Below are 25,377 nucleotides of genomic sequence, written 5' to 3' on the forward strand. Positions count from 1 at the left end.
GATGACGACAACAGTAGCAGAGGAGTGTTGTTGGTTTTGTTCTTGAAGAAACATAAATTTGCATCAAAAGGTAAGGTCTTAGTATTTATTGAAATCGAAATACGTTGTTGCGACGGCTGTTGATTGGTTGCAATACGTACTACTAAAATCGGATTGAGGGAGCCCGATTCTACAGGGGAGAGAAACGGACTCTCTGAATTCGGTTTTCCTTACTTGATATCCAGTTCCCATGCAGAGACATTTGAGAATCCACTTATAAAAGATGACCTATTCGGGGTTATGATTCTTTCTTAAATTGGTTCTTTGCTTTTTAATTCCACCCGAAGCAGTTCTCCGACTATTGAACTTTAAGCTATAAAATGGGTCATCCGTTAGCTTTGGCGTGAAGTAGGTGTTGAAATGAAGGGTAAAAACGGATAATTTAGGTTTTGCACTCTAATTTAATGAATTTGCAACTCTCATTCAGCAGTCTACGCATGTTTTTCTTCAAATTAGGTTTTTGTTCTCAATCTGCAATCAAAATGTGGAATAATAAACTAGAATGCCAAAAACATAATTTCTGTAATAGTGATTGCGTGCCACACTGACAAAAACAAACAGGAATATCACCATAGTGAAATCTTTGCCTTACGAAGTTTGTAGATGAAGCTGAAGGTGAACGTTTTTGACATTCTAGTTGATTATCTCACATTTTGATCACAGATTGAGGAGAACCAAAACATAATTTGAAGAAAAACATGTGTAGGCTGCTGAAAGGGTGTCACAAATTCATTAAATTGGATTGCAAAACCTGAATTTTTAACACCTACTTCAACAACAACAACAACAATCATCATCTTACTATTCATTGGTAAAACCAACTCTTTCTTCTTTGCTTATTTCTATTAGCATTTTCTTATAATTTTTAAATTTGATTTTTTTTTTTATTGTGTGTGTGTTCAATAGTACTTTTAATGTAGTTTCTAAATATATAAATTTTACATACTAATTCAAAACTTAATATTATGAAAAATGAAATTGTAAATAACTTCAGTCAAGACTCGTTAACCGAACTCGACACATAAAATGGGACGAAGGAAGTATTGTTATACAAAAGCTTCAAGTTCAAAATTAATTTCAATAAAATGATTATTGTTACATAGAGTGCATCCATTATTAACTAACTCAATTAAATAACATACATTAGCTATTTGTTCACATAATAACAAGGTAGAAATATAAACTATATATTCAGAACTAGAGATTCGTTTGGGAACCCAAAAAAATGACTTCTGGAAGTCATTTTTTAAAATTTTTCGTGTTTAGATATTCAAAGAATATAAATTTACAGGAAAATACTCATTTTAGTAAAAAAAAAAAAAGTCCAGCTTGGCGGAACATGTATTCTTAAATTTTTAGTGGGAAGACATTTTCCAAATTCTTTATTTTCCCTTCTCTTTCTTTCTCTCATATCTTTTCAAGCTAGTTTTTCAATTACTATAACCACTACCACCACACACCTCCTCCTCCACCATCACCATCCCACTGCAACCACCACACCACCACTACCATCTCCACCACCAACACCACCAGACCTCCCCTCCACCACTGCCACAACCACCCTCATCACCGCCCCCGCCCCCGCCCCCACTCAACAACCACACCACACCATACCATTGTCACATCCCACCACAACCACCATCACACCGACATCAATGATCTCTGATCTATCCAAACTTATAAACCTATTAAAAGAAGCTATAGAAAATGGAGCCTAATATTCTCATCATAGAAGAGGGACAAGACAGATTATTGAGAAAAATCATGAAAACGCAAAAGAACATTTATATAATTACTACTTCTCTAATAGTCTTACATACACTGATGATTTATTTCGACAAAGTTTGAATGCGAGGCAACTTATTTCTTCGCATAGTTGATGGTGTTACAAATTATGACTAATATTTTCAAAATACTATAAATTCCACTGTTAGACGAAACTTATCAACACTACAAAATATATTGTAGCAATGCATATGTTAGTGTATGGACTTCCGCATATGCCATAATGAGTATGTATGAATGGGTGAGACCACTACAATAGTCTATATGAAGAGATTTGTTCAAGCTACAAGTGATGTTTTTGGGGAAGAGTATTTGATGAAAATGCACCGTGACACTTGAAATATAAAAGCTATGTGCTTTTACTTGTTAATTAGGTTATGTAGTAGTTACGTTCATTAATTAAACTTGTTTAAGCAAATGTAAATAATGAAAGCTAAAAGCATAAAGAATGTAAAAAACACAAAGAAATGTTACGCAGTTCGGAGCTCCTTCTCCTACGTCTGCGGGGCAACCCACGTCTGCCTAATCCACTATAGATGTTCACCAAAAGAAGTATTACAAGAGGTAAATACAGATGGCCTCCAACCTTTACCACTACCATTCTTTCTAACACCTATCCAGGATTGACACACGAATACCCGAACAATCTTCACAAGATGCTTCAGCAGTACCACGTACTGATCATGTAGTACAGATTAAATATTCATCAGAATTAAATAATAAAATACATTAAAATCGAAGGCTTTGTAAATCAGAAGTGTGCTCTTGAATATTAAGCTCAAAGTTGGCAGCTTTCCTCTTTGGTGTGGCTTCTTTTTATAGCAAGTATTAAGCCTCCACTTTGATCCTTAATATTAGCCTCTTTTTATTTGAATAAATCACAACCACATCTTTTTTTGTTTTGAAAGCTTCATTCATGCGTTGCTGCTGACTTCCTCTTCACTTGCCAATGCATATTGTCCACTCAAATTCACTTTGAAGATATAAAGTGGTCCAAAGGAAGATTAACACTAACAATTCTAATTAACCTCTTAATTAGAACTAATAATATTACTACTAAATAAAATAGCCAATAAGGTTTAACGTGTAAATACTTTTACACTTACAATCTCCCCCTTTGACATTTTATTTGGTAAAACTCTAGTATCAATTACTTTGGGCAAAAAAATTGAGAAATGCTTTAATTTTATTAACGGCCCTTAGTATAGATACTGAACAAGACACAAAGATATAAGAACAAAAATAAAACGTAATTCCCTTTTGGACCATTTGTCAAAAGTGTACCTGATTTGAATCCTTCAAGCCTTGGATCGCACACAGTAGAATCAAATACATAGCAGACCACATCATATAATAACTTGTTCATGTGAGAGTAGCATAACCCGAAACATCCATTCAACTTGTTTAGATGCACCAAACAAAACTACTACTCCCCCTAACACATATAGTTCTATTATTTCCATAATGAAATCCAAAAAACAACCAAACAAATGTAACCACTGCCAAATTACCAAATATTTCATCATAGTCCTTACCAAAAATTTCATACTGATCCAATACGTCCAAAAGATACCATAATAATCCAAAAGATTCCAAAATCTCCAAAAGTTACCATAATACTCCCCCTTACTCCAAAACTCCCCCCTTTTGCCAAATAAATGACAAAGGAAGGTGAACATCATAATAGTGGATTAGATTTACCGTGCAGACGGGGTGCCCGAAACTGAGCCGTCATCAGCATCATCAGTATCAGATATCATACACCAAGAAATAACCAAGTAGATAATCCAAGAAGAATCCAAATAAGGTGATGATTATAAAATGAGACCCCAGAGATTATGATAAGCCAAATAAAGCGATAACCCAACGAGATAATCCAAAAACTGATAGAGTCTAGTAAGAAAATCCATATATACCCAAGAAGTTCAATATAACTGAAAATACCCAATAAATACACAAATGGAATTTGTTCATAAGAGATTAAGAAGAACTCCCCCTCAAAATGTACATCGTGATTGTTTCCTTTGCCAAGAATTTCACATTAGCTTGAAGCTGTAATTGGGACTCCATGATAAGTTATTTGCTTTGTTTGAACCTGCAGAAGATTTAAAAAAACACGAGAGCCCTAGAGCCATACACACACAACTTGCAAACAACTCAGCAAAACACATAAGAGAGAAAAAAATTCAGGAATTTTCAATTCTCAATTCGAGTCAAACATATTAGCAAATAAAACAGTAAGCACATTCATGTAAAGCAAGCCAAAGATTCAAAATAAATCAAATTCAGACATAGACACATATAAACCAAATTTAGGCACAGATTCAGACCAGATATCACGGAAAACACACAAATAAACAATTTAGGCACAGATAGCGCGAGAAACACATAAATAAACAATTGAGGCACAGATAGCGCGGAAAACACATGAATAAACACAAATACAGTCATGACCGGACCAAACAAACCACAACCACATAAACATAAAGTAACACAAGAGAATAAACACATTAATCAAATTGCACCAAATTAAACAAACAAAAAGGAACACTTTAATCCATGCAAATTAAACGGGCACTTTAAAGAGTAACCCAGGCAAATAAAATGAACACTTTAAAGATAAAAATTAAACGAACATGTAAAGAGAACAAATCCGGAATGATCAAATGTACCTGATGAGTGAATAAATTCAGAGATACACACATATAAAAGTTGGAATGGATAATTCATGTTCAATTTTAAAGCCACTGACATAAAATAAAAGACAAAATCATCTTAGGCACATTTAAAAAGACAGAAAGAAAAAATTAAATGGCAAACGAAGACTGCGAAAGAAGATTGTAAGTGTAAAAAAAATGTAACACATTAGGACTCTCAACCTTGGGTATTGAGTTAATACCAATTAAAGGAGGAGGGTTAGAGTGTGTACCAACTTCCTGAGTGTTTGAAACCTTTAAAGTACTAAGGAATTGTTCTTCGTTAAAGTCTTCTTCCTTCGTAAGTTTTGTGGGACCCCTTTGATTTTGAGCCGGATGGAATTGGTACAGTTGGTGATTCAGTGAGGGCTCGTGACCGAGTGAGTATGGGTGAAAGAGTGTAACCCCTCCTTTGATGCTTACGGTCAGTTTGAGTTTCCACATCATCTAAATGAGACACCTTCTTCTTTTCTGCAGTACCTGAAACAGACATTTTCTCCTTTCCCTTTCGAAAAGTTTTAGACAGAGGTACAGATATGATGGGAGCCGAGTCTTGGGTAGATGAACCAGGAATGGGCACAAGTTCTGACTGACTTTTAGAAGCAGAAATAGTAATGGGAATTGAAAGAGCCGAACAAATGGGGATACGAACTAATAGTCGAACCACCCTGTTATTCCTGCATTAACACTTACGTAGGAAAAAAACAATTAAACTGTTAAAAAAAATTAAAAAAGATAAACAAAATTTACCTGTGCGAGGAATTTAGACAGTAAAATTGCCTACGCCAGTCACCTGACCTTTGACACCGTCACTAAAGGTAACTTCACCTTTACTGGTATTTACGTTGTTCAAGAATTTGACATTTCCTGTCATGTGACAGGAACACCCACTGTCAAAATACCATTTTTCTTCTCGTCCTGCACTTTTAGTATGAAATGAAACAAAAGATATATAATCAGCCTTTTTGACCCAAATCTGTTTTGTGAACGGTTGAATGTTCTTGTGTCTGAACTTTTCAATCCTTTGATCCTTGTAGAAATAGTAGCATTCAGGTCTGGTATGTATGCGTAACCTGCAATAGTGGCAAACGGGATTATATAGCTTATAATTCATTTTGTTTACGTTTACTTTACCATAGGAGCGTTTCACAGTGCTGCATTCAGGGATGTCGTCTGGATCAGGTCCAGATGCTTTGACAAATACAGTCTTATCTTTGGAGTTACTGCCAATGAAGTCCAAACCAAATTTTGCAGGTGTTTTCCTGCCGGAATCAAGAATCTTATCTAGTGTTGAAGTGGTATCCATCATTTGGATTTTTCGTTTGTAAGTGCTGAGCTCTTGTTTCAAATTCTGAACTTCTTGTTGGAGTTTTGCTTCTCGGTCAGCTGCTTCCTTAAGAAGTACATTTCCGGTTTGTACTTCATTTTGTAGTCTTTCCTCTCGACCTGCTGATTCTTTAAGCAAAACATTCCTATCAGCTACTTGATTTTGATATACTTTATTTGCATTCGTTACAATCTCTATTTCACTAGCTAGTTTGCAGTTCATTTTTCTTAATGCTTCCCATTTGGGATACAACTTATTAAATTCAGCTTCAAAAGATAAAGCATTTAGTTCCACATCTTCTGCAGAGACATAATCACCACCTTCTGAGTCTTCAACAGGTTCTGAACTATCAGTAAATCGTGCCGTAAATGCAACAAAATTACTCGAAATTTCCTCGACATCTGACCCAGTTGGTTCAACGTCGGGCTCATCATCGCTCCAGGTAATGGCTGACATAGACTTTTTGCGTCGAAGATAGGTGGCGCACTCAGTTTGTACATGTCCAAATCCCTCGCATTCATAACACTTGATGCCTTTGTTGTTGGACCTTTCTTTGGACTGTCCTGGACATGAGACAGACTGTTTGGCGTTTGGCGCCCCTGTCCTAGGTGCAGTCTTGAATGACATTGCTCCCTTTTGTGAATTTCTGTTGTGTGTGTTTTTGGATACCTGTTTCAAAATTTTGGAAAACTGTTTAGTTAAGAACACAACTGTATCATCACTAGTTTCATCTGTATCGGATACTACATTATTTTCTTCAGCAGCAAAAGCAATATTTTTTTGTTTTTTCGTATGATCAGTTAAAATCTCCATTTCATATGTTTTAAGATTTCCCATTAGCTGAGTAACAGATTTTTTCTCACAGTCATCATGCTCTTGGATGGCTATGACTTTCATTCGGAACCTGGGCGGTAAAGATCTCAGTATCTTTTTAACAAGTTTATCCTGCGAGAATGGTTCACCAAGGACCATTGCGCGATTTGCCAGTTCCTGTATGCGTGTATGAAAGTCGATGACTGTCTCATTCTCGTTCATGCGCAGTTCTTCGAATTCTGACTGGACCAATTGCAGCTTTGACTGTTTTACCGAGGTCGTTCCTTCGTATGTAGACTCAAGAGCCTCCCAAGCACCTTTAGCTGAAGGAATACCTGCAACAATTGAAAACTGGCTTTCATGCATAAGAGAATAAATTGTGTCTAAGGCTTTATCATTGTTTCCTGCATTGGTTATTTCTGTTTGAGTCCACTCGGTCTCTGGCTTAGTGACTTCTGTTCCATCAGTGCTGGAACTGGGTTTAGTGGGATGTGTCCAACCTGACACCACAGACCGCCATACGGCTTCACCTTTAGCTTTTAGATGCGTACGGGTGCGAGCCTTCCAATATGCGTAGTTGTCGCCGGTCAACTGGGGAAGGACTTTAGTTCGCTCCATTCTGTAACACTTAACACCCCGTGAGATCAAACAAATAAGTAATAAACAAATAAATAATAAAAGCCGCTGAAGATATGAATTCAAGAGGCACGGAATCGCCAGATCGATAGACTAATAAATTAAGTCTACAGGCTCTGATACCAAATGAAAATGCACCGTGACACTTGAAATATAAAAGCTATGTGTTTTTACTTGTTAATTAGGTTATGCAGTAGTTACGTTCATTAATTAAACTTGTTTAAGCAAATGTAAATAATGAAAGCTAAAAGCATAAAGAATGTAAAAAACACAAAGAAATGTTACGCAGTTGGGAGCTCCTTCTTCTACGTCTGCGGGGCAACCCACGTCTGCCCAATCCACTATAGATGTTCACCAAAAGAAGTATTACAAGAGGTAAATACAGATGGCCTCCAGCCTTTACCACTACCACTCTTTCTAACACCTATCCAGGATTGACAAACAAATACCCGAACAATCTTCACAAGATGCTTCAGCAGTACCACGTACTGATCATGTAGTACAGATTAAATATTCATCAGAATCCTATATATAATAAAGCCATATGGTCTTGTGAAAATTAAATGGTAATCATCAACATTTAATTTTCACAAGACCATAATAATATTGTTAATTATAATAACAATAACAATAATAATAATAATAATTACAATAATAATAATAATAATAATAATTTCTACTGCCAGTTTCTAATATATATATATATATATATATATATATATATATATATATATTTATTTATTTATTTATTTATTTATTTATTTATTTATATTTCAATTTCTACTTGCAAATTATTGTGTGAACGATGGTCCACATAATTGTAGGGATCATGAATATCAAATACATTTTTAATATATTAAAAATACATTATTTTTATATTGAAAGTACCTTACATACATATATAATGTACCCTTAGTAATTTAAAATATACTTTTTATTTCATGCAACCCCAAAGTTCATAAGTTTGAAATTAATATATGGCATAGCTAGGCGGCCTAATATTTAAGATTGTTGATATGCATATTGAGGATCACGGAGACAAAAATGCGTTATTCGTGGGTTCATCGGATACTATCCAACAACACTCTCCAACTTAATTGACATGAAGTAGGCTTAGTAACATTAAGATTATATTCTCGAATTATTAGTTCTCATCTTTTTTTGATTACACACTTAAATTTGATAGTATTTGCAAGAAAAAATCAATGTTCGAACTAAGATTGTGATTTTGGTCTTTAAAGGTCAATTGTACGTTGCTACATCTAGAGTTAGAAATCTCAAAGGTCTAAAAATTTTGATCCGTGGTGACTCTAAAATTGTAATTCAATTACTATTGTAGTTTACTAAGTTCTTAAAAATTTGTAATATTAAATACTATGTACTAAATTTTTAATATAGTTTAAGATTTGTAGTAATCACCCACCTTAAATATTATTTTAATTGTAAATATATTTATGTTCATAATTTTATCATAAGAATTTACACATAATAATCATTAAATAACAAAATTTTTATATATGAATAAATCTCATATAGGGTATATTTTTATAACATATTTTTCGTGCATCGCACGGGACAAATACTAGTTAAATAATAAAATACATTAAAATCGAAGGCTTTGTAAATCAGAAGTGTGCTCTTGAATATTAAGCTCAAAGTTGGCAACTTTCCTCTTTGGTGTGGCTTCTTTTTATAGCAAGTATTAAGCCTCCACTTTGATCCTTAATATTAGCCTCTTTTTATTTGAATAAATCACAACAACATCTTTTTTGTTTTGAAAGCTTCATTCATGCGTTGCTGCTGACTTCCTCTTCACTTGCCAATGCATATTGTCCACTCAAATTCACTTTGAAGATATAAAGTGGTCCAAAGGAAGATTAACACTAACAATTCTAATTAACCTCTTAATTAGAACTAATAATATTACTACTAAATAAAATAGCCAATAAGGTTTAACGTGTAAATACTTTTACACTTACATTTGAGAAGGCCAAGTGTTGTAGATGTATACTAATAAAAATTGGTGAACAAAGGGGGTTTCTGAGTATATTATGAAATATCGATTGCATGCACTAGAAATAGAAAAATTGTACAATCGATGACATGAGCAATTCGTTAGAAGAGATCACGAGTATCTAACCTTATACTTGAAGCTGTTGCTTCTGTAGATTTGTGGATACGGCATGCTTTCTTCAATCTCAGCTCGCATGTACATTAAACAATATCAATATGTTGGATTGCTCCCTAGTCTTCCATGAGATCTTGGAAGGTAAAACACCTCTGGTAAACTCCCTTCTTAATGTAACCATTACAATTTGAGCTATTAGTAGATGAAATATATCGGTCAACCTTTGAGAAGTCAATCTCGTTATCTCAAAGTGAAAAACACAAATTATTTCCAAAGAAACAAGAAGATGCAATAAAAGACATAGAAAGAGTATTTGGAGTGCTCCAAACATTATTTGCTTATCATTTCTAACTCGACATAATCATTTACAATATGATTATAGAGGATGAACGAGATTTATATGCTGGTAATTTTGATTATATGAATGAATGTGTAAATTTCAACGTATCCATGCCTAAAAATACACCATGCAACTTCATTTTAAATGAGTATACTTGAAATCATGCAAGGATTCATAATAGGCCAACAAATCATTGACTACAAGAAAACTTGATTGAAGAAAAACGGTATCAATGTGGTGGAGATGAAATAAATGATTAAATGTATTTGAATATTTATGTAAACATACTTGAATTTGTAATTTCTTTAAAAGTTACATGGTAAAGTTTGTGATAATTAAAAAAATGTCACCGTATTTTTTTAAAAATAAAATGGGAAAATGGTACTTTTTCCCCTGAATTATTCATGTAAGTACATTAGTCCCCTCAATTATTTTAAAAGTGGCGATTCTCCCCCCCCCCCTCCTCCCCCGATATATTAAATTGACATTTCTACCCTTAAAATAAACATTTTATTTATTTTTCTTCTCTTGCGTATACGTAGGGATGACCATGATTCGATTCGAATTGAACCGGACACTATAGCAATCGAATTAAAAGTTTCCGGTTATGATTCAGATCCAGAACCCAATATTTGGATTTCAGTTTATTAGAATTATGAATCAAAAAAACTGGATCCTAAACCATGAACCGGCGATTCCGGGTCCGGTTCACGATTTTAAACCGTCTTTATTTTAAAATTTATTTTTTATTTTAAAATAATCTAAATTCAACAATAAATGTATTTATTTTTTCTAGTTCGGAACATGAACCGGCCGTCCCGGTTTGCGATTTTAATAAACTCTAAATATCGGGTTTCGATTCTAAATTGTAATTAGAATATTTCGGTTTGGTTGCTATAGTGTATGTTTGGTTTGAACCAAATTGTTGTCATAATTTGTTGGATAAGAAAAATAAATGAAATATTTATTTTAAGGGTAAATATGTTCATTTAACATTTCAGGGAGAAAAACAGCCACTTAAATAATTCAGAGCGAAAAAATACTATAAGTATATAACTCAGGAGAAAAAGTGTCATTTTCATCATAATCGTGTAATTTTTCTAAATATAAGACTGTGATTATATATGCCATTTTGATAATAAATTAGTGGATAGTGGCAGATTTAATTCGCACTAAATAGATCCCACATTCCATCCACTTTATGTGGATATGAATTGGATGGGAACGGATTTTATGCATTTGGTGAATTAATTAGAGCGAATGTGACGAATTCTTACTTACTTGTAATTTAAGGTGGTCAAGAATCTCATGTGAAATCAGAAAATCTAAGTTATTAAAAAAAAAAAAAAAAAAAATCTCTTCGTTAAAGCAAATGTCTCATAAGCCACACCTGTACTCCGGAACAAAATTTGTTAAAGCATAATAATGATGAAAAGAAAGTAGGGGGGGCCGGAAAAAAGTAGTAGAACATTCGATATAGACATGACTAACGATTCGATGATTTCCTTAATTCAACAATTACAACACTAACGTTGTCGCGACTTCCCCGGGCGATTGCCAATTCTGCCAGCACTGCAGCCGCCTCAGCCGCCCGGCTTTGTTTCGCGATTACATCATTATTTTCACTTACAATGTTTGCAGCCTCGGCGGCGGAGAATAGTTCCCTCGTTCGACCGCTCAAACATCTTCGTACCACCTGGCAAGCTGCTTCGTTGGAGATAACGTCCCACAGGCCATCACTGCCTAGTATTAGGAACTCGTCCGTGTCGACTCTCTTGCTCACCATCACTTCAGGCTCCGCTATCACATATGGTTTAAGGTATTGGTCCCCTGCGTTAAATTAAAGATTAAGGTCCTGTTTGGTAAAATGGCTGTTAGCTGATAGATGTTAGCAGTTAGCTGATTGTGTTAATTAGAGGGTATAAATAGTTGATAATATTAGCTGATTGTAAAAAAGTGTTTGGTAAATTAGCTGTTAGCTGATAGCTGTTTGGTATAATTTCTTTTTTCAAAAGGCTAATTGAAAAAGTTGCTTGGAGTAGCTTTTTGAATTTTAGCCTTTTGGAGTTATAAAAAGCTAATTAACCAAACATTTATATTGATATTTTAACTAAATCAAACAATTAATAGTGGTCAAATAGGCCAAAGTTGGCCTATAGGCCAATTTTTTACCAAACAGGGCCTATATTATACATATGGTGACAAAGAAGCTGATGGATACCCCGAGTAGGGTACCCGATCATGACGTAGTTGGGCGGTCAAGGCTCATGATGTCTCTAGAATAGAAAGGAATCCGACACCCTAGCCCCTGGACTAGGACTGTGGCTCATTCATCCGTCCCGATTAAGCGACCAGTTAAGGCATCAGGTGGAATTCCCAACCGGTTGTAATACTCAGAGGCCGATTATGAGATCTTCCAAAGATCTCGTTTGGAAGCTTTCCTAAGTTCAAATTTATTAATGTCTTGTTTCTTTCCTTTTCAAAGCACCTAAATCTTATATAAAATACCCTTTGAGACACATTGTAAAAGGTTCTAAAGTCAATTCTAGTTCAATTATTCTGTCAACATTTTCTTTAATTTTTTCTTATTATTTTACAATTGTGTTGACCCGCCGTCTAGCAGTAAAACCAACCGAAGCTGAGGAACAATTGTTGTTCGTTAAGATGTAGTTTCCGTACCTATGGATCTTGAGGTAGCAAGAACTCCCAATACTCTATGCCCATTCCAGTTTAGTACTTTCCCCCCAGAACTTTCGATTCTGTCCAGCTCATCTGCTCTGTCGGGCTGCCCAACCAAAAAGATGATAAATATAATTAATATTGTTAAGTTTACCATCCATGACACCGTAAAAAAAGATGAACTTTTGGTGCTTCAATGCATGACTTTGTTCTCTTATACCATAATATTTTTGAGAAACAAGGTGTTAAGGGCGGGTAGAACTTATCTCTTCATCAACTTCCATTCAACTTTGATACCATTTATTATAAAGTGCTTACCGTACCTCACAACAAAAATGACTTTATTTTTATATACAGTCACATTTTTCAGAAACAAAATACTGAACCCGCCAACACCACCTTAAACTAATATGAAGAGTTTTCTAAATGAACTAAAATTAAAGAACACTATACCTTATGATCATTTGACAAGGGTACTGCGACTCCACCCCGTGACAGCACAGCTCTAGAATCCCCACAATTGGCAACCACCACTTCCTCCGCCCCCACCATCGCCACCACCGCCGTCGACCCCATCGTCGCCACCGCCGCCCCTTTCCAGTTCACTTCCTCGTCCATCTTGCTAAACGTTTCTTTCATCACTTTCTCCCACTTGATTTCCTCTTTCTCTTCTTCTTCTACTAACTGCTCCATCAGCAACCGGTGCAGCCGGTCGCGACAAGCACGCGCCACTCCTGACCCACCATGACCATCGTACACTCCGAAAAAATCGTACTCTTTCCCGCCTCTAATCACCACCCCGAGCTCCGCCGCCGCCGCGTCCTCCATTTCCTTCCGACGTCCGATCAACGATACTAACCCATGTGACCTGCAGGTGACTCCCTTCTCCGGCATCGTAAACAATAATGACACCACTAATTCTTCCTCTTCATCTTCATCTTCTTCTCCGGCGCCCATTTCTTTCCTTTTCCTTTTCGACACTCTGCCGTTAATATCGGCGACATTATCGGACGTCGGTCGGCCTCGCCGGAGCTCCAACCCATTCCTAGATGGGTAGTTTCGGCAATTTCCACTCAAGTCTAGCTGAGTCATGAGGAGTTGATTCAATTCTCCGGCGAAATTTACCGGCGCCGGCGATATCTGTTTTAGATTGTCAATCATACGACATGATAAAACCCCGAAGTATCGGATTATAAACAACGGCTGGTGGGGAAGAATATGCAAATATATATACATGTAAAGGTTGTATACGCAACCTACCATGAAAGTTGGTAGCAATAAGAGCCGTTGATGATCGGCAAACAGTTAGATCCTCACCACGTGTAAGATACGGTGGTATAGTAATCCGGGCCCCCCCGTGATGACTAGACCCACCCACCGTACCGGCACCACGTGGTAGGGTTCAGCTTCAATAAACATCATTAATTTGAATTCTTCAATTAATTCTTAGTACATAAAGGGATTATAGTAAGAAAAATCAAAGGAAAACGAAGGAAGAAAGATACATATTGAAAATTGATATTTAATAGGATTATTGATGAAGTTTTCTTAATTTTTGTATGTTATGATAATTTCAGATAATTTTTTTTTTAAATTTGTGCTTTAACACAAAATTTGAAATGTTGGTGCAAAATAAAAATTTGATTAGACTTAAAAGCAAACTCATTAATTAAATTTTTATTTGGTTTTTGCAAATATGAATAAGAAAGAGAAAATGAAAGAGAGAATTGAAAAATGAAATAAATCAATTGTTTTTCGTGGGACAATGAGTCTCACAAAAAATCATATATTGCAGTAAAAAAAAAAAAAATTCTCACTTTTCTTCTCTCTCATCCACATACATGTGCAATAAATCTGTACAAATCTCATTCCCGGCAGTGTGGGAGCAACCTCTCAAAGTGAGGGGGCTCCTTGTGCGCAGTAAGCAAAGGTCTAGCCTCTGTGCGTGGTTCATGTTCAGTTGAGTTACCATGATTTACATCCTCCCAAATGCTCTGTCAGGGCGGGGTGTGGGGGGCCCTTAGGGTTAGGGTTCAACCTTTTGGAAGAATAAATCTGTACAAATTAAAAAAAAAAAAAAAAAAAAAAAACCTTAATGAGATTACTCTTACATTAGTTAACATGTCTATCATACATAGAAGATAATAATTGATATTTGTTCTCAAGTCAAACATTTTGGTGATATATTACTTGCAAATTACTATAAAATTATTATTAAAAAACATATATACATGTGTATATATTAAACTTGATGGTTGAGATGAGTGTTCATGTAATTGTCCTCGACTAACTTGGGGTCCTTATCCTTGGTTAAGTGTGTAAAGGGATTAACCTTGATGTTTATTGATGTAAAAGTAAAACACAACACATATATATAGTACATTGAGGAGTGTAGATAGCAGGAAGTTACAACCAAATATAACTAGTCTATAGGAGCACAAATAGAACAAATAAAAACTAAAGATATTTTAGCCACATATTGGCTTAACACGCCCCCGCAAGATGGAGGATCCGTCGGAGACTCCAATCTTGGACCGAAGTTGAAGAAAGAGGCGACGACCCAGTGACTTAGTAAGAAGATTGGCTAGTTGAGCTGAAGACGAAACGTGCCGCACAACCAGCGTGCCATTTGCAACCAAATCTCGGACAAAGTAGAAATCCAAGGCGAGATGATTCATGCGGGAATGGAACACGGGATTCTTGCAAACGTACGTGGCGCTCAAGTTGTCACAAAACAGTACCGGAGGCTCAACCAGCCCCAATTTTAACTCTTGCAACAGATTTTTGACCTAGAGGACCTCAGCTGCTGCATTCGCCAGGGCCCGATACTCCGCCTCCGTGGATGATCGCGAGACAGACTTCTGACGCGTAGACTTCCAAGAAATTAGATTATTTCCTAGGTACACCAGATATGCAGTAGTGGAACAACCTTTAGTGGACGGTCCACCCCAATCTGAATCAGTGTACACCCGCAACGAAAGGGGCTACCCTGCACGTAGCAACAAACCATGATAAGCAGTTCCTTTTAAATACCGCAGGAGGCGTTTGGCGGCTTGCAGTGTAACTCCGAGGGTGCATGCATGAACTGCAAGAGTCTGTTGACAGCAAACGCCACATCCGGACGTGTAATCACTAAGTACTGCATAAGACCAAGCAAGCGAGGGAACTGAGTGGCATCAGTTGCAACATCGGACGGTCGCAGCGGTACCAACTTCTCTGAAGCAGCCAGCGGTGTTGAAACATCCTTTGCACCATCCATCTAGAACTGCGTCAATATGCCAGTAATATACTGACTTTGAGACAGAAAAATTCCACCACCAGTAGGAATGACCTCCACGCCCAGAAAATGATTTAAAGTACCAAGATTTTTAAGGGCAAATTGTGCTGACAAGGACCCCACAAAACGATCAAGCCAGGTAGAGTTATTACCTGTCAACAAAATGTCATCGACATATACTAAAAAGTAGACAATTACACCTTTGGCTGAATAAACAAACAGTGAAGCATCAGCTTGTGACTTAATAAACCCAGACCGCTGCAGGAACAAAGAGAGTTCCTGGCACCATGCTCGCGGGGCCTGTTTAAGGCCATACAGAGCTTTCGTTAATTTGCAGATATGGGATGGATACAGCGGATCAACGTAACCCGACGGTTGGTCAATGTAGACTTCCTCATGTAAAGTCCCGTGCAAAAACGCGTTGTTGATGTTCAATTGGCACAAACCCCAGTTGTTACTCAACGCAATAGTCAGAACCAACCTGATGGTGTCCGGTTTCATAACCGGGCTATAGGTCTCAAAGTAATCCCGGCCAGCAGTCTGTAAGAAGCTTTTGGCCACAAGGCGTGCCTTGTACCGATCAACTGAACTATCAGGTTTACGCTTGACACGGTAAACTCATTTACAACCAATGGGAACCCCAACACCGCGAGGAACCAGTCACCATGTTTTGTTACGTTGGAGTGCGTCAAACTCCTCGTCCATAGCTTTCCTCCACCGAGCATCCTTCAAGGCCTGAGCGACGGTAGAGGGTTCTAAAGTGGGAGGTAAGGGATGCGCTGTGGTGTGGTTGATAACATAGTCATAATACCTGGGGTTAGGACGAAGTGGTCTAGTGGAGCGACGCAGCCCATCCTGTGACTGTGAGGCGTTGGACGATGACTGTTCGGGCTAACTGGGTGGTTGATCAGTCGTAGTAATAGTGGGTGACGAACGACGGCTGGTTTGGTCATTTTCTGAGACAGTGGGAGACGGTGTTGGAACTGGACTCGGAACTGGAGTTGGAACTGGTGTTGGAACGGGTGTTGGAACTGGACTCGGAACTAGAGTTGGAACTGGTGTTGGAACAGGTGTTGGAACTGGACTCGGAACTGGAGTTGGAACTGGTGTTGGAACAGGTGTTGGAACTGGAGTTGGAACACCCACGGGTTGTACCTGTGTAGACGAAGTAGACGACTTGCACAAAATACGGCGTGATTCAGAATCATGAGAATCAGAAGGTAAGATGTTAGATGACTTTTGCAAATCGTTATAAGGAAACACATGAGGCACAAATCTAACATGTCTAGATACATAAATACGATTCGAATTGTAGTCTAGACATTTATAACCGGATTGGGTGTTTGAATAGCCAAGAAAAATACATGGACGTGACTTCGGTTGTAGTTTCTCGGTGAAATAGGGACGCAACCAGGGAAATCATAGGCAACCAAAAGGTTGTAACTTATCATAGTTCGGTTTTTGTTTGAACAAAACATGATAAGGAGATTGATTACCTAGTGCCGGAGTTGGAAGTCGATTGATGAGATAGATGACAACCTGAAATGCATGAGACCAGTACGAGGAAGGCAAAGAAGCAGCGTGAATGAGTGACATTCCATTCTCGACGACATGCCTGTGTCGCCGTTCAGCCATGCCATTATGCTCAGGTATATGTGGAGGAGTCGAAAAATCTGAAATGCCATGAGCATTGAACATCGAAACTAATTTAATAAACTCCACCCCCACCCCTGTTGTCAGAATAAACTGACACAATTGACAGACCAAAAAAAATTCTCCACTAACCTTTTAAACTAAGGAAAAATCAAAGAAACATCAGACTTTCGTTTTAAATGATATAACCAGACATACCTAGAGAACTGATCTACAAATATAACATAATAAGCAAAGTCATCAATAGATTTTTCCGTCGGACCCCATACATCAGTGTAGAGCAGTTGTAGAGGCCTAGTGCTAACAAGCGTGCTTTGGGAAAAAGGTAATTTATGACTTTTGTATACATTGCATGATTGGCAGGAAAACTTATTTAACGCTGACATAGATATGGGAACGTTGCAGTGTTGCAACACACGATGCAACACCTTATTAGACGGATGGCCTAGACAATGGTGCCACTGGGAAACGCGAGACAGCTGCATGGAATTGGATGTAGGTTAACACAGGAGAGGTGCATAATAGACACCATTAATGTTCGCCCTCCGTAGTAATGACATCCCCATTCGAAGATCCTTCACAAGAAAGTGGGAATCAAAGAATTCCACCGACACTTGATTAGTTTTGCACAATTGCGATACGGATATTAAATTATGACTCAACTGTGGAACACGTAGGACATTTTGGAGAATGAGCAGGGAAGAAGGAGTGAGAATAGATGACTGACCAATGTGAGATGTTTAAAGAATTACCGTGCCCAGTCGTATCCCATTAGGCACATTATACTCGGTGAAAGTGTGCAGAGGAGTCGTATCCGGTGTGGCATGGTGAGACGCCCCGCTGTCAAACATCCACGGTGTAGTCGCTCCCACAATAGAATTAGCTGCAGGTGACTGAGACTGAGGAAATGTAGGAGCCTGCACGGGAAACACATTATGGGCTTTTAAAAACCGGGCTAGCTTACGGCAAACACGAGTTTCATGGCCAGCAAGGTGACAGAATTGACACACAACACCAGGTCGAGTGTTGCTGTTGTGCGACCAATTCGGTCTATTATTGGCATACGTGTTGTTGGTGTTGTTGCGGGACCTCCGATCGATAGTGGAGTGCGGACTATTTTGAGAAGCCGAAGGAGCACGCTGGGAGGCATTAGCAGTAGCCAAAAGAGATTGGCGAGCATCATCGACTTCAGCTAACTGACGTTCATGATCCGTGAGCGCATCGGCTAATTCTCCCAAAGAAATGGGTTTTTCACGGATACGAACGACAGATACGATGGAGCTGTACTCGTCTCCTAGTTATGTTAAAATGTACACAACCATGTCTTCATCAGAAATGGGGCATTGAGCCAAGGCGAGATCGTTAGCTATTGAGCGCATGTCATTCAAAAATGCGGTGACTGACCGATTACCCTTCGGATTTCTGGTAAGCTTGGCCTTGAGGGAAAGGATCTGTCCTCGGGAGGCGCTAGCAAAGTTAGCAACGAGCCGTTGCCAGGCATCACAAGCAGTGGATGCGGAAGCTATAAGAGGTTGTATGGTGTCTGAACAGCTCCCAAGTAAAGCACTGGTAATTATCTGATCTTGGCGATACCAAGTCAAATGTTCTGGATTCGGAGCTGTTTGTGCAGTATCATTGAATTTTGCTGGTTCTTTGACAGAACCATCGATGTATCCCAGGAGATTAAAGCCAATCATGGTGGACTGAACTTGGCGTCTCCAGACAGGAAAGTTGAGGGGGGTGAGTTTGATAGGAAAATTAGACGGAGCATTGAGGTGAACCAAGTCAGTGGTGGTGGTAGCCATGAATATAAGAATGACGAAAGATAAGAGAAAAAAAAAAAAACTCCTTAGGGGAATATGGCTCTTGATACCGTTTGAAGGGATTAACCTTGATGTTTATTGATGTAAAACACAACATATATATAGTACATGAAGGAGTGTAGATAGCAAGAAGTTACAACCAAATATAACTAGTCTATAGGAGCACAAATAGAACAAATAACAACTAAAGATATTCTAGCCACATATTGGCTTAACAAAGTGGTAAGCCTTGGTGTAATCAACCTGTATTTTCATAACACGATTTCCTATTTATCGGAATAGCAAGTTAGGCTATTCTCAACCCTAAAATTTTAATTTAGTTAATTATTTTTAAGTTTGTATTTATCAATAAAAATATTCTTTAATCCAAGTTTACTTTTTCTCTCAAATAGTGTATATTAAATCAGTAAGTTAAATTCATGCGGGCAACATATATTTATTGTTGGCTAGTGCTGGGGCGTTGAATAGGCTCATAAAAGTACTTTTTGAATTTTGAGTTGTTCTTTCACCTTATATTGCGCCAAATATATATATATATATATATATATATATATATATTAAGTCCGACTTAGTATTAATTTTGATTTCTTAACTCTCTACCTCCCTATTTAAATGATTCAAAGTTCTTCCCCTTCAGCCAACATTTTATGGTACATAATTTAGTTTTTTAACGTTTTCAAATCAATCAAAATCACCTTAAACTATTCGTAGAACTTGAACAGATATTACAATGTAATAGAGTCAGTAGCATTCAAAAAATTCGTAGAACTGCTGTAAACTTGCCATTTACAGAGTATTATATACTAATTTCCATAACTAGGAATCGTCATTCTAAAGGGTTAGTTTATTAGGATCACAGTTGTCCAAGTACGCGCCTGAAAATTTTGACTTCAACAAATGTTACACAAGGATATTTAATTTAACAGGGTAAGTATTGTGTGAGATTGTCTCATATAAAATATATTGCGTATAATATTGTTTAATTAAAATACAATATTTTTTTTATACATTTATAAAAAGTAAGGAGTATTAATGTATTATGTTTTAGCCAAAAAAATATATTATATGTTTTACGGTTAGACGGTCTTACGCAAATCTTGTTCTTCACATGTAGAGTTATTCATTTCATAATTTGACAATAATTTGTGTGAGAACGTCTCACAGATGTTTGTCCGCGAAACGGGTCGGGCTTTAGACAACTGAGTGTGTAAGTATCACAATTTCAGTTATAAGTATTACAATATTTATTATTAGTAACAATCAATTTACCTTAAATAGTATCATAATTTTATATATAAATATTACAATATCTATTATAAATAGGATCACACTTGTGCGAGACCATCTCACAGATCTTTATTCGTATGACAAGTCGGGTTAATATGAAAATGTAATATTTATACTGAAAAATATAATACTAATTAGGAATAAACTAAAGTGTTTTTTACTTATGATACTCTTTTTACCCTTCAACAAAAAAAACTGTTTTTTTTTTTTTTTTACTTATAAGAGAAAATGTAATACTTTTGAGGAGATATGTAACACTTTTACATTTTGATGTAAAAGTATTATATTTTTTATCAAGAGTATTACATTTTCCCTTATAAGTAATGTTGGCAAGTGTTTAATTTATTACTTATAAGAGAAAATTTAATACTTTTGAGGAAAAATATATTCCGTTATACTTTTAAATCAAAATGTAAACGTATTATATTTTTCTTCAAAAGTATTATACTTTCCCATAGAGCAAATTACACTTTTGGTCCTGTGACTATTGGGGGTGTGTTAATTTGAGTACGTGACTTTTAAAACTAACAATTTAGTCCTTTAACTATCATTTTTTTAGCAGATTTGGTCCTCCAGGCCAAATTGCCGGTGGAATTTGGCCGGAAAGACGTTCGAATTTTTAAATAAAACGCTATTTTTTTTACAATTAAAAAGACCGAATTACCCCCACTAATATTTGATTTAAAAATTCGAATGTCTTTCCGGCCAAATTCCACCGGCAATTTGGCCAGGAGGACCAAATCTGCTAAAAAATGATAGTTAAAGGACTAAATTGTTAGTTTTAAAAGTCACGTACCCAAATTAACACACCCCTAATAGTCACAGGACCAAAAGTGTAATTTGCTCCTTTCCCATATAAGCAATCATTATTGTGTGGACCATGGTCCACACAAGTTGTATGAACCATATTTTGTATAGTGTAAAATAATGTACATTCAGTACAACAATAATATACATTCAGTACAAAAATAATGTACATTGTATTCAGGCGATGTACATTGTTTTTGTACTAAGTGTACATTATATTGTATAATGTACATACAGTACAAAAATAATGTACATTTAGTATATTAAAAATGTACTTTTTATTATGGTGCACATAACATTGTGTGGATCATGGTCCATACAATAATTTGCTCCATATAAGTAATAAAGATTTTATTCCATAAGTATTACATTTCATTTTGATTCGACCTGTTTCACAGATAAGGATTCGTGAGATGATCTCACACAAATTTTCGCTTTATGAATAAAAGTTTATTTATTTCAAATTGGTATCAAATTTTCTGTAATAAGTATTACGATTTATATCATAAGTGACAATAATCAATTATCATATATAAATTCGAGTTGTCTCACGAATTAAGATTCGTAATTCGTGAGACGGTCTCACACAAGTGACACTCTCATTTTTTATTTTTGAATGACGAGAAAAACTCAGTCACTATTCGAGCATGTGTACAAAACAAAAAAAAATTGTCTTATAACCTTAGCTAGCAAAGATTATAAAAAAGTAAAATAACCTAGATGACTCATAATTGACTAGTTCAAACTAAGAAGGTCAATAAGTCATTCACACTAATAAATTAATTTCAATTTATGTTTCATAATAAAATTTTTAATTACATCAAATTTGGTTTTCTACTTAAAAATTGATTAATTGAGACACTAGTTATATGACTTATATCACTGTATTTTGGCGATCAAAATAAAATTAAATATAATTTGTCAGTTATCTGTACACAAGTATTTCATATAATATGCCTAAAAGTTATGTTAATTTTTTTTTCTTCTTTAGCCTATACATATCTACATACATTGTATGCATGCATACATTACAGACATACGTGCCTGATATATACATACAATGATTATTTGCATTTGGACAAATTTTCTATTCTTATTCGAACTGAATGTTGAAATATTATTTATTTATTTATCTCATTTTTATTTTGTATATGTGAATTAAATAATAATAAAATAATACTTCTAATTTATTTCTCCCCTCTAAAATTTGATGCCAAAGGCAGGGGGGTAGGGGGTAGGGGTAGCGATATGATTATGGGGACAGCGGCGGGGAACACATGGCAAGGAAACGTGCGACGAATTCATACGGCTTGGAGAAGGTGGGGACCACATGGAGAGTACGTGGCGCCTGGCGTTGGGTTGGGTCGTGCAAAGTATCTTTTTAGGACATAAAAATTGAAATTTGAAGAAGACGTGTCCACTAAATGGGAATTGAGTATACTTCCCTCATTCTACGTGTCAAATTTCTTCTCCCCTTTTCTTTAATTATTAAATGTTTTTTTTTTTTTTTATAATTTTTGCTGATCGACCAAATATTTAAGACTGAAGAGTAATTTTATAACTCTCATTTTTTACTTTATAATATGTACTTTAATTGGTTAATATAATGGGGATCATCATTTTTATTCATTACTTTCTTTTTCTCAAATAAAATTTAGATACTTATAGTGATAATAAAAGTTGAGAATAGGTTTTTGGAAGGACTGTGAGAGGTTTTTGCTCATCGGTCATTTGTTCTGAGATTTCTCGTACAGTAATTAGGTGGGAATGGTGCTTTAAACTCGGTAGGAATTGATGATGTCGTTCTACTTTTCTTCAACCGTTGTAATGTGCTGGACCACATCTAATTTGTTGATAGCCTTACTCTATAGTCTCATATAATTCAACGTTTAGTTTAACATCTACTAAAGTATATGATGGGGCCATGGCCTTTATTGGGAAGATCTTTATCAGGGGTTTAAATGATTTTTATTTGTGAGGTTTTGGTTCAAGAAAAATAAAAGTCGGCAAATTATATCGTGGACTGCGGTCTATAATAGATTATAGACCGAACTTCTAAACGACGTCGTTTTGTTTAATGAAAAGAAACAACACCCGTTTTGCACCGTTCTGCAAAAAATAACTATGTTATTCAGTTTCATTTTGTATACACTGCAGTTTTATTTCAACACAACTACAGTTTCATTTCGATATAACTACAATTTAATTCGATATTTATACACTCAAATATGTGAAAATGTTATTTAATGTTATTTTATATACACTATATAGTTTCATTAAAACACAACTACATTATCATTTCGATATAACTACAGTTTCATTGCACAATATACACTCAAATATGTGAAATGTTATTCAGTTTCATTTTATATACATTGTAATTTCATTTCAACACAACTACAGTTTCATTTCAATTCAATTACAGTTTCATTTGATAATATAGAAATAATACGTGAGGCAGTGTCAGTTTAGATATACTGTAGTTTCAGTTGGTAATTAATACACCAAACATGCGAGCTCCGTTAACTGTAACGGTGCGTTGTTTCTTTACTTAAAGAAATATCGCCGTTTTTGGACCGCAGTCCACAGTATAATTGCTGATAAAAGTCTTTGTGGCTAAGAAGGAAATATATGGATGTCCAAAATGGAGGGAACAAAATGGTAAAGAATTGAAGTATTGCCAACAAAGTTTGAGACCACAATCTCCCACTTGGAGACATGCTTGTGAACCCACAATAGAGTATTAGATTATAGTTTTACTTTTTTAATTTGTTATTCTATGATGCTGTGAATCTATGATATTGTGAATCTGTTGAGAAGTTCCAAATTGGTGTCACTTGTTCCTTAATTGTGATACTTTTTTGTTATTCTATGATACTGTGAATCTATTGAGAAATTTCAGATTGCATGTCATTTGTCCTTGATTGTGATACTTTTTTATTATTCTATGATATTGTGAATCTGTTAAGATGTTCCAGATTGTATGTCACTTGTCCCTTGATTGTGATACTTTTTTGTTATTCTATGATACCGTGAATCTGTTGAGAAGTTCCAGATTGCACGTCATTTGTCCCTTGATTGTGATTTTGAGAAATTATACCCCTGTGTTCACTACAAAAATTATTTGGTTGCTATTTGTGTTATTGTATGCTGATTATGAGCAACTGTGGTTCTGTGAAAGTGTGAATTGTGATTATGTCCCTTAAAGGCTTAAAGGGTTAATTAATTGCTCCTGATTTGGTGGAAGCCCTAGCCCCAGTGGCCTTGTGTGTGAAATCCATATAAATGATGAGCATTATAAAGTAGATGTATGCTACTTAGCTTGAATGCCTGATTATGAATTTCTTTGTATTTTGTAACGTGCAACTTTGCAAGTGTGAAACTGTGCAAGTATTAAGTTTATGGATATTATGTAACTCTTAAATCATTTATGTGCAATTCTGCATGCATGATATATGAAATGTGCAATTAACTGAAATATATGTAATTATGATGAATTTGCCCAAGTATCTAAAACGAGGGATTCTTATTTACTAATACTTTCTTACTATTACATTATAGATGGAAAGTGTTGGTGGATCTGGAAGTCAACCTCCTCTACAAAATGTGGAACATGATATGGAAGTAGAAGTTGTAGAGAAAGATACATCTCAACCTCCATGGCCTCCACCTGTTCTAAAAAAAAAAAAAAAAGGTTGAAACCAGATCTCCTGTATGGGATCACTTTGTAAAAGTAAAAAGCAATGAAAGCCAAGTGCTTATATTGTTCAAAGATGTTTGCATGTGAGTCCAAGAAACATGGGACTTCTTCTTTGAGAAATCACATATTAAGTTGCCTAAAGAATCTTCACTCTAAGAACACTTGGTAATCTCTTCTCACATTCTCTCTTGTCCCTAGTTCTACTTTAACTGAGTCTGGAGGTGCTCAAGGGATTTTAGGGACCTGGGTATTTGATCAAGAGCTAATTAGTAGAGCTCTTTGTGAAATGATTATTGTTGATGAGCTACCTTTTAGGTTTGTTGAGGCTCAAGGTTTTAGGAAATTAGTTATTGTTTGCTGTCCTAGGTTCAAATTTTCTTCAAGATG

At 36.0% G+C, this 25,377-nt stretch overlaps 1 protein-coding gene and 1 long non-coding RNA gene across 2 annotated transcripts; one reads left to right on the forward strand and one right to left on the reverse strand.

The window, feature by feature from the left end:
- The first annotated feature begins 9,731 nt into the window (after positions 1–9,731).
- LOC109183372 lies at positions 9,732–24,971 on the forward strand. Its single transcript, XR_002054532.1, has 4 exons — positions 9,732–9,742; positions 14,846–14,848; positions 16,884–16,888; positions 24,852–24,971. It is a non-coding gene; the product is annotated as an uncharacterized LOC109183372 (long non-coding RNA).
- LOC109183370 (probable protein phosphatase 2C 51) lies at positions 11,191–13,659 on the reverse strand. The gene is made up of 3 exons (XM_019333450.1): positions 12,897–13,659; positions 12,444–12,549; positions 11,191–11,594 (listed from the first exon to the last, which is right to left on the reverse strand). The coding sequence occupies exons 1-3, from the start codon at positions 13,602–13,604 to the stop codon at positions 11,251–11,253; spliced, it is 1,158 nt and encodes a 385-aa protein (XP_019188995.1). The 5' UTR covers positions 13,605–13,659; the 3' UTR covers positions 11,191–11,250.
- Positions 24,972–25,377: the final 406 nt, after the last annotated feature.

Source organism: Ipomoea nil, unplaced genomic scaffold, assembly GCF_001879475.1.
Source record: "Ipomoea nil cultivar Tokyo-kokei standard unplaced genomic scaffold, Asagao_1.1 scaffold1125, whole genome shotgun sequence".
NCBI classification, from domain to species: domain Eukaryota; kingdom Viridiplantae; phylum Streptophyta; class Magnoliopsida; order Solanales; family Convolvulaceae; genus Ipomoea; species Ipomoea nil.